This window comes from Hordeum vulgare, chromosome 3H (assembly GCF_904849725.1).
Source record: "Hordeum vulgare subsp. vulgare chromosome 3H, MorexV3_pseudomolecules_assembly, whole genome shotgun sequence".
In the NCBI taxonomy this organism is placed as follows: domain Eukaryota; kingdom Viridiplantae; phylum Streptophyta; class Magnoliopsida; order Poales; family Poaceae; genus Hordeum; species Hordeum vulgare.
In genome coordinates, this window is record NC_058520.1 from 533,931,511 (window position 1) to 533,942,413 (window position 10,903).

At 45.2% G+C, this 10,903-nt stretch overlaps 1 protein-coding gene across 1 annotated transcript; it reads right to left on the reverse strand.

The window, feature by feature from the left end:
• Nucleotides 1-6,227: 6,227 nt before the first annotated feature.
• Nucleotides 6,228-10,143, reverse strand: LOC123444759 (serine hydroxymethyltransferase 7). Its single transcript, XM_045121592.1, has 4 exons — nt 8,780-10,143; nt 7,200-7,602; nt 6,910-7,011; nt 6,228-6,799 (listed from the first exon to the last, which is right to left on the reverse strand). Exons 1-4 carry the CDS (start codon nt 9,812-9,814, stop codon nt 6,576-6,578), a joined length of 1,764 nt encoding a protein of 587 aa, XP_044977527.1. The 5' UTR covers nt 9,815-10,143; the 3' UTR covers nt 6,228-6,575.
• Between the last annotated feature and the right edge of the window lie 760 nt (nt 10,144-10,903).

Here is a 10,903-nt window from a genome sequence, read left to right on the forward strand (position 1 = left end):
GGTTGAGGTCACCTCGGAGCCACATTCCATTGTGGTGAAGCTTCGTGGTCTTGTTGGGAGCCTCCAAGCTTTGTGTGGAGTTTGCCCCAACCTTGTTTGTAAAGGTTCGATCGCCGCCTTCAAGGGCACCTATAGTGGAATCACGGTACCTCGCATCGTGTGAGGGCGTGAGGAGAATACGGTGGCCCTAGTGGCTTATTGGGGAGCATTCTGCCTCCACACCGCTCCAACGGAGACGTACTTCCTGTCAAAGGGAAGGAACTTCGGTAACACATCCGCGTCTTCATTGGTTCCACTTGTGGTTATCTCTAACCTTTACATTGTGTATGCTTATGTTGTTGTGTATCTCTTACTTGTCTTAGTTATCTTTGTTGTTAGCATCATATAGGTTCACCTCTTTGTTGTCATTTTAGTGAACCCTTATGTTGCTTACCCTAACTTGCTAAGATTAATTAAAAAGTGGTCGTTGCCTATTCACCCCCCCCCCCCTCTAGTCAACCATATCGATCCTTTCACATGGTCATACCTCCAACGTGGTCCTAAGAATTCTCTCAGATAATGCACCTCCAGAGGGATGACTTAGTGCTACATTGGCATCGTTCACGCACATAAGAAACTCTCTGCCCTTCAATTCATTAACACAACAAACATTCAGAATTGAAAAAGACAATGTAATGTTGGTTGGTTCTGATTCATTCACTTACGAGTTCGTCATGCATGGGTGCATAGTCAACTTGACTCCCTCCGGTCTCTCGCACAACCATGTTAAAGGCATGATACCCTTCTGTAGCCGATGGATCTTCTGACACCAACTCGGACCACTCTTACCTAGTCCAAGTGGGCTTAAGCTTCAACAGGTAACACTGCCCATACCACACAAGATAGTTCTCGTAGGCTGAATCATTGTGGGTTCTATTCTCTGACTCAACTAACATCTCTCTCTGATTCCAGAATGCTATCCAGTGATGGTGTTTGTTCGCCCAATCCGATATATCCTGATTGTTCCTTCGACTGAACCTACAAACGATGCACGATTTAAACCATTAGCAAACATAGATTTTCATAGTGCTATAGTACAAATCTTGTAGACATTTTGGCTCACCCATGCAGACTTGTGATTACACTCCTGGTCTCCTCGGTTGGAATACCTTTTCGTTTCCCAAATTGCCCGGCAACACGGTCTACAAAGTGATACTCGACAACGTAAAAGCGTATCATTAGAAACCTAGACCTCCAAATATTATTATCACGCGTGCACATATGGTTGAGGTCATACTCACGATCTTCCTCATAAGGCCGCCAGAAAACCTACAACCATAGGACGAGCTGAGATGTTAGGTACACCTTCTCATATGACCGTCAGAAAATCTACAATACAAGGAACTGAAATGTTGGTACCTTCTCAGCAGTTAAGGTGTCCAACTCGTTCAGATAGCACTTGTATCGCACATGAGAGCTTCATGTGTAAACAAACACCTGATCCCAATGATAGGCAACTATGGGGCGACGACGATATGGATCTTCATCATGAAGCCCTTCATGCCGATTGGGGTTTGGCTTATTCGGGTTCTTCAACACGGGTCGTCCAACCGAAAACCGCTCCCACATCCACACAGTGAGGCTCCACATAAACCCACACAATGAAGATGTCTCTCTTCTCCTCGTTGACACCTGGTCCAACTGCAATTAAACATGAATGTTAGCAATTTGTGACGCATGAAAAATTAAAAATAAATGTCTGCAGATAGCTCTCACCTGACGATACAAGTATGCTAGTGTTGTTGAACCCCAGCTATACTGAATATCCCAGTTCCTTAGGCGCTCCAAATACATCCAGAGGGCGGAGTTACCTGTTGCGTCTGTGAAGACTACTTTGGTTACACATACCAAAGATAGGCCCGAGCATACTGCTGCACAACAATCTCATCGGCATCCGCAGGGCACGGTGCTCCTGTGACTTGTTTTAACCAGGAATGCTTCACTTTTGAGCCATCGGGCTTGCCTGGCAGAGGGGGAGGGGATTCAACACCAATTAAGACGCCAACCCGATGTCGCCAGTTAGCGGCATTGACATGACCCGTAACAGCATCGCCGTTGAGAGGAAGGCCGCTTATCATGGTCATGTCCTCTAAGGTCATCTTCATCTCCCCACAGGCAAGGTGGAAAGAGTGTGTCTCGGGCCTCCAACGATCCATCAGTGCGGTGAGCGTTGCATGGTTAACCGGTGGTGGGTTTCTCTTGAATTGCAACACAAAGGGCAGCATACCCAATCTTGCAATTTAGGGCTCGTATCACACGTCGTATGGAAAGTCATTTGCACCATGACCCCTCATGCGCATAGCTACTACATGCTACAAAGAATGTGAGCTTCATATCAGTACGACAAACACACATGAAAAACACAAATAATTGACAAGTATTCGATTAAGTCTTCTTACCTTAAGATTCTCAATTGCACGACCACGGTGCTCTCTGTCGAACTCTTCTATTAATCCATCATACGAAGGACCATTATCATCCACCATCCTACGAAAAAATAACATAAATCGAATTTCATCATCTCTTTTGCAAAAAAAATAACCAAAGGCAAATACATACACCTACACATATATATCATATATATCATCCTACACAGTAAAATTTGCCTAACATATTGAACTACACCAAAAAATTAACCAAAGACCAATACATACACCTACACATATTTATCATATACTCCCTCCGTTCCTAAATATTAGTCTTTTAAGCGATTTCACTAAGGGTCTACATACGGAGCAAAATGATTGAATCTATACTCTAAAGTATGTCTATATACATCCGTATGTAGTCCACTAGTGAAATCTCTACAAAGACTTATATTTAGGAACGGAGGGAGTATATCATCCTACACTTATATATCATCTAACATATTCAACAACACAAAAAAATACAACTACACATATACATACATCTAACAACTATACATCTAATAAAATTTGCCTACACATATACGTCTAACATCTAACATCTAACAACTACAAAAAAATAACATATAGGAACTACACATAAGAACTATATCTATCATCTAACAACTACAAAAAAATAACATCTAACATCTAACATATAAGAACTATATCATCTAACAACTACAAAACAATCCCTAATACTAAGATAAAACCATCTAATCTAACATAACCTAATATTCAAAAATACCATCAAAATAAGATGTTGAAACAAAAAAAATAGAGGGATTGAGGGAGATTACCTCAAGAAAGCTTTGGGGGATCCGATCTATGAATTTTGGTGGAGAAGGAAGTAGATCAAGAGGGTGGGGTGTGAGGGGAAAGGGGGGGGCGAGAGGAGAAGAGATGTGTTATGTTAGGATGGGGTAGGAGAAAGAAGATGGTTTGGTGGGTCGGGCCCGAGCCAGTTAAGTCACCCGTGCCAGACGCCAGGGTGCGTGGCGTTTGGGTCTCGCGACCAGACGACGGGTCCCTGACGTCTGACCCCTTTGCCACGTCAGCAGGTCAACTACGGCGCGGATCGAGCGGGCCCCTGCCAGACGCCGCGGTCCCTGGCGTCTCACGTGCAATCCAGACGTCAGGGACGTTGGCGTCACGTAAAAAGGTTACATTTAAAGAAAAATAAATAAACATAGGTCAAATCTGGGTTTTCTTTGTAGTTTAGGTCAAAACACAAAATATGTCCTAGGTGGCTCTACGAGATGTGAACAGGTTTGACCCATCGCTCCAGGCTCCGGCTGGCTGGCCTATGGTGTTTGTCTGCTTCGACCGATGTCCGTCCGTCGGAGGAGCAGGGGGAGGCAGGCAGCGTCGCCATGATTAAAGCGTCTGTGGAAGGGCAGCTAGAAGCTGCACTGCTTTCTGCCGCGCATTCAACGCGAAGCTCGCACAGGACAGGACGGGGCAGGACCCTCTGGCCTTGTTCCTTCCCGCTCCCGCTCCCGTCGCCTCGCCTAGGCCCCTAGCATCATCTCCCCGGAGAAAAAGGGACGATCGATCGATGCGGTGTCCATGGATCGGCGACAAAACAACTGGTCGAGGCGATCGCTACCAAATCATGGCCAGAAAGGAGCGTACCATCATGGTCAAGTCTGGGGAAGCACCAGTCAAGACACGAGATGATGACGCTAAGCCTAATTACGAGACGAGGCCGCCCTCTAAGCTGCAACTGGAATTAGAGTGTTGCCTACCGTACCGTACCAACTATAGGATAGGATAGTAGGCTGCGACGACCATGTGTTTCATTATGGTTTCCCTCAGAGAGAGCGGCAAGCAAACTTGTACTCAGATTATTTTGTACGCCAACTACAATTATTCAGCTACAGGGAAGAGAAGGGAGTAGGGAGTATATTCATCCCATAGTAGGTCAAACTTGAATTTCCTTTTTAATTCGAACTGCCACAGCAAACCATGCGCATTCAATGAAGTGCCAGTTGGATTGCTGGAACCTTAGACACGCAAATACTATGCTACCGCTAGTCTACTACACTACTGCTAGTGTCGCTGCTGTTGGTAGACAGTAAAATGTTTTGTAGCAAGGCAGGCAATGGCCCTATTTAGATCCATAGGCTAGAGTTAGGTCTTGTTTGTTTCAGAAGTTTCGAACTTTTTTTAATCCCAATTTAAAAGTCCCTAGTCCCTATCCGTTTGTTTCCAAGGACTAAATAGACACTGGAGGTCATTAAATAACATGTAAAAAGACCATGATACTCTTAGTAATGTAGTAGTTATTAAATGACATGCTAAAAGTAGGGGCATTGTTGAAAAAAGTGCCAAAAAAGTCTTAAAAAGACCCTTCCATAGGGACTTCTCCAAATAGTCCCAAATACCCCCTTTTAGTCCCTAAAAGTCTCTCCTGTTTATTTCACATTGGACTTTTTAGGACTTTTTTTAGTCCTACATCAAAAGTCCCTGGAAACAAACACCCCCTTAGTTTGAGCTAGTTGGGGCTCAAATAGCTCTAAAGTATCCAAACATGAGGGTTACATTGGAGCTAGTTGCATCTAACCCACCTAAAAAAACTAGCCACCCAAGATGTGCTAATTGGAGTTAGTTTTCATGGAGCCTAGTAAAAAGTCACTTTTCTCTCTCTATCCACTAGGTAATAGGTGTTAATTGGAGCTAGTTTTCAAGAAACCCACTAAAAAATCACTTTTCTCTCTCCATCAACTACAACTATTATCAATCTAACCCTATCATCCAAACACCTTTTTGGCTGGAGTTAGTTTAGAGTTAGTCATGAGCTAGAAACTAACTCTAACCTCTAGCTAAGTTAGAGTATCCAAACAGGACCAATGAGAACATACTACATGCAGACCAAGCCTACGGTACCTCTTGACCCTACAGGCAATGAGATAACATTCGGCGAGTCATGGAACGACACAGTAGAAAAGCACGGTGAATACGGAAGTACCCTTCTCAGCTAATAGCCTTCCACGGCAAGTTGGAGCACTCAACGGTTTCAGCAAATAGCACGACCCAGTATAAAAGTTCAGCAAATTTCATCATGTAGTTAAACGAGCTAAAATGTTTTAGGATCATTCCGTACAGACTCTGAGCCGAGAACGCAACAGGTTCCAAAAACCCAACGAAATATACTCCCTTCGTAAACTAATATAAGAGCATTCAGAACACTACTTTAGTAATCCAAACATCCTTATATTAATTTACAGAGGGAGTACATACTAATTATAAGCTTTTATGAGGATAATGTTAGCATGTGAAAGCTTTTGGTTAATCATTAAACAACACGGTAAGAAAAGCTCACTACATAACCTTTCATCCAGCAGATAGCACACCCAATATAAAATGAACGCTAAATAATCATTCATCCACAGACAGCTGACATTTACCCCTCCGTTCCTAAATACAAGTCTTTTTGAAGATTTTACTAGAAAACTAATATTAACCAAAATGAATGAATTACATTGTAAAGTATGTCTACATACACCATATGTAGTCTCCTAATGAAACCTTAAAAAGACAAGTATTTAAAAACGGAGGGAGTATAGTTAACACTCAAATGGTTCGAAAAGATAGCACACCCAATATAAAACAACACAGGCTTACTAAATAACCTTTCATCCACGAACAGCTGGCAATTAAGTTATAAAACACTCAAATGTTTCCAGAAGACGGCACACCCAATATAAGTAACCTTTCATCCACAAACAGCTGTCAGTTAAGTAATTATACCTTAAAACACTCAAAAGGATCCAGAAGATGTCACACCCTAAAGCTCAGCGAATTTCATCAAACTAAAATATTTGTCTGGACTATGAGCTTACAACACTACAGGTTCCAAAAACACGACAAAACATATATCATATAAGAACTCATTACGTGAAGATTCACTACATACATAAATCACAAAAGACTTTAGGATATAGACCTGTACATGATTGCTTGAGAGTCAAAGAGTCGAAACCAATTTCCAACTAAAAAATCGTTTTCTACACCGTTGCTGTTGAGAGCAACAACTTCCAGTTCTGTGTGAACAACCTGATAACAAAATAGTTGCTATTTGCTGATAAATCTGGACAATCCGCAAGAAGATGTAATATATATGAACAGTCATACATCAAAACCCGGCATCGCAAACTGGGACGCGAAAGCCTCGACCTGGTTACCGAGCTCTATAATGTCCTTATTGTTCTCCAGGCCTCTTAGAAATTCCTTCTGCACTTTTCCGTGTTGTTTCAGAACACTGCCAGCTATCTGTGTCGCCCTGATGAGGAAGTCTGCAATCACCTCGAAGTCATCTTCTAGGCAACCTCTAGTAGTCATGGCAGGTGTTCCTGCACCATACAGCACCATGATGATAAGCAGCAGGCAAATACTTATTTTCTGTTCACATACACAAACGAAAAGAAGAGATTACAAAAAATGACATGTTATAAGAACTAACCAATACGCACGCCACCAGGAGATATTGAACCATTGTCCCCATATATCGGCGTCTTATTTATAGAGATGTGGCACAGTTCACAGACCTTCTCAAAGTTCTTCCCTGTCAAAATGATGGAGAACAACTTCATAAGCCACATACACAAACATTTTACTTTCTGACTTATTGTCCATTAGTCAATATGAAACCGAATTTGCATCTTGTTAAAAGACAATTAAGGGAATACTTGATACATTGCAATAACAAAGTCAGAATACAAGTACGCTGCAAATTGGAAGTTAGAATTATACCGGTCAAGCCAAAAGTTCTGAGGTCCCAAAGTACCAAGTGATTGTCAGTACCACCAGTAACCAATCTGCATTTTCTTCTGAGCAAGGCCGATGCCAAAGCTTGAGCATTTTTCATAACTTGTTGAATGTATGCTTTATATTCAGGCGTTGCAACTTGCTTCAGCGTTATCGCTAAAGCAGCAATATGGTTATTATGCGGCCCTCCTTGCAGTGAAGGGAATACAGCAAAATTTATCTTATCCTCAAAGTCATAATCATTTTCATCCCCTTGAGAAAAAGATCCACCTCGCTTCCTCATATTCTTCCCTTTCCTAAAAAATATTATTCCACCTCTAGGACCCCTTAGGTTCTTGTGAGTAGTTGATGTAATGACATCACAGTAGTCGAATGGACTGCGACATTCCTGTGAAAGCAATAAGAAATAGCTATCAGCAGACAGTAGTACTCAGCTAGCAGCAAAGTGTGACAAAGTTCAGAAAATAGCAACAAATGAACTTTTTACTGTGATGTGAACATCAAATAGTCGAACTAATACCAAGATTAAGCAGTAGAAACAATCCAGACAATCTTTCAGAAGGTGGGTGCTCATAGATAACAAATGTGGAAGTGCAACAAACAGTACAGGAACAAGAATAAATGTTCTAATCTTCCATGACAAAACAAGTAGCATTTTAATCAATATGAACATTTATCACTTACAAACAGAATTCTTGCAAGCTGAAAATAAGTTTTAATGGTGTTCTTACAGAACTTGTACAATATCAAGTCTGCTCCATAAGAAGAATTACCACATAGTATTTGTATAACCATCAGGTATCAGCCAATTAAGATATGATGCAATCCTAAATGAGATGGCACACCAGAGAATATGCTTGTCATTTGCGACTACTCTTTTGTTGTAACAGAAGTGTTATAAGGGACAGGTGATTTTTTTGTACTGCTACAACCTTAAACTAAGTTACAACTATGCCATGATAACCAATACAACATGCCAGGATTGAATGACCATGACAGAGAGCTCCAAAGGCTCCTAATTACTTGTCATTTGAATTAATTTACATCATCAATCCTGAATTTGCACAAACCAAACAAATCAAGAACAAAGGACCTACAAAAAGAATCCTTCAATTTGCTACGACAAATTTAAATGTTAGCTGTTCTATACTGGACGCGCAAACATAACCAAATAATATTACCTCACGTCTTGCTACAAAAAGCTATGCTAATCAATGTAAGCAATAGTGCAATACACATGTTCACTGGACTATAAATAAATGATAACAGAAGCAAGGAGATAATCTTTGAAATGGGACATTATCAAAGCACAAAGATAAACAACAGCTTTGCCTTACGGACATGCAGCACTAGGTAATGCAATAGATGCAATCGCAGGTTCACAACTGGTTTTCCCAGCTATAGCTATTGTGAGAAGCACCCACTGTGCATTTAGAACACAAATATGCAACCAAACTATGCTATAGTTATTGCGAGAGGCACCCATTGTGCATCTAGAACAATATGCAACCAAACTATAACAGTGAGATAACTAAACGAATGTGCCTTGACAGAGGTCAATGTACCTTTGCTGCAACAAGTCCGCTAATATGCGCCATGTCGCACATGAGCACTGCGCCACACTTATCAGCTATCAGCCTCATCCGTGCAAAGTCCCACTCCCTGGGGTAGGAACTCCCACCACAGATAAGAATCTTGGGGTGGAAATCCATTGCCCGGTCCTCAAGCTTGTCATAATCAATATAGCCAGTCTGTGGATTCACCTTGTATGACAAGCTCTCAAAGAATATGGAGGCGCCAGACACCTTCTTACCACTAGGCGTGTAGTACCCGTGGCTGACATGGCCACCGGACGGCGGCTCAAGGCCCATGATACGGTCATTAGGAAGGAGAAGCCCTGTGTAGACCGCCAGGTTTGCGGAGGTGCATGAGTAGGGCTGGACATTGACCCCCCAGCAGGCGGGGTCAAGGCCGAAGGCAGTGAGGGCGCGCTGGTGGCAGAGGCGCTCGATGGCGTCGATGTGCTGGTTCCCGCCGTAGTAGCGAGCCCCCGGGTGGCCCTCGGAGTACTTGTTGGTGAGGTGGCTGCCGAGCGCGTCGAGCACGGCGCGGCAGACGAAGTTCTCCGAGGCGATGAGCTCGATGCCGCGCACCTGGCGGTCCCTCTCGCGCTCCATGAGCGCGTGCACGTCCGGGTCGGCCTCCGCGAGCGGCTGGTTCCCCCAGGCGCGGACCGCGCGGCGCCGCGCCTCCAGATCCGCGCCCGCCGCCTGGCGCTTCGCGGGGCGCATGGCCGCGGACGAGGAGGAGCAGGAGGAGGCCTCCCCTCCTCCCCCGCCGTAGAGCGCGTTGCGCGGGCGCTTGACGCAGAGCGAGTGGCCGAGGAGCGAGAAGTGCTGGTCGGCGCCCTCGTCGTCCCCGTTCTCGCCGTCGCCGCCGCCGCCGCCCCCGACGCTGCCCTCCGTCTTCACGTCGTCCGAGTCGTCGAACAGCCGCAGCGGCGTGGCGGCGCGCGCGTGCGCGCGCGCGTGGGCGTTGGCGTGGGCGTGCGGGTGGAGCCCGAGCGAGAGGTCCGACGACTCCGGCCGCGAGAGATCCATACCTTCCAAATTCTCCCCAAATCGCCTCACGAGAAACCGCAACCGTAGCGCTCAGCAGCAGCACCCACAACAACAGACGCAGCACGGGGCGCGGAGGCTACAGCAGCGGCGGAGGCTGGCGGCGGCGGCGGCGGCGGCGGCGGGGGTGGGCGGGGCCGCGGCGGAGGGAAGCATGGGCCGGCTCGGGGAGGGAGGTCGGGGTTTGGGGATTCCGCGGGCACGCGGCGTTTGGAATCTGAGACGGGGTGGAGGAGGAGGAGGAAGGCAAGGGGGATTTGATTGGCTTGGTTGTATCGACGAGGGCCAGGCGATGGAAGGGACGGGGACGGGGACGGGTTGGGGAATGGAATGCGGACGGGGGGACGCACCTGGATGGGAAACCGGACGGGGGCCGGTGCGCGCCCCCGCGGCCCCCGTCCACGTGCCGGTGGCGGCCCGTTTGGGTCCGTGGGCTCGGAACGGGTCGCGGGGTCCGGTCCGGTCCGGGCGACGACTTTGTGCATTCCGATCGCGCTGGCTGGCCGCCTGCGAACGTTCCCAATGGCGTCATCGATGCAAAGGGGTCCCGTTGTTATTTTTATTTTTATTTTATTGCGTAGGTTTGTTCTTTTCGTTTGTTTATTATTGACGAGGGATGAGCTCTCTTTTTTGTGGATTGAAAAGTACGGAAGATGAGGTGTGCGTGCATTGATTGACGATGGCTCTGCCGAAGATTTGGGCCTCCGATCCGTCCATGATCCACGCGTTTGTGTAGAGTAGTAGAGATTTCTTTTTTACTCCCTCCGTTCCTAAATATAAGTCTTTTAGATATTTCACTAGGAGTCCACATACGAAGTAAAATGAATGAATCTACACTCTAAAGTATATATATATACATTCGTATGTAGTCCACTAATGAAACATTTTTAAAGACTTATATTTAGAAACGGAGGGAGTATTTCTTTTGCATGGTTCGAGTTCTGGATTCTGCGGATGAACCTCCTTGTGTTTTCAGCGATGTTCAGTTCGAAGGGATTTCATCTGGACTAGACAGAGTACATATACCCTCTCATTTAGAGCAACTTCAACGGACCGACATAAACGGACGAC

Excerpts from the sequence above, each read along its gene's own strand:
- LOC123444759 (XM_045121592.1), bottom strand. The coding sequence starts at position 9,814 with ATGGATCTCTCGCGGCCGGAGTCGTCGGACCTCTCGCTCGGGCTCCAC. Across the intron at positions 7,603-8,779 it reads GCGGACTTGTTGCAGCAAAG|GAATGTCGCAGTCCATTCGA; the intron begins GTACATTGACCT and ends TTGCTTTCACAG. Across the intron at positions 6,800-6,909 it reads TCCTGGTGGCGTGCGTATTG|GAACACCTGCCATGACTACT; the intron begins GTTAGTTCTTAT and ends TGTATGGTGCAG.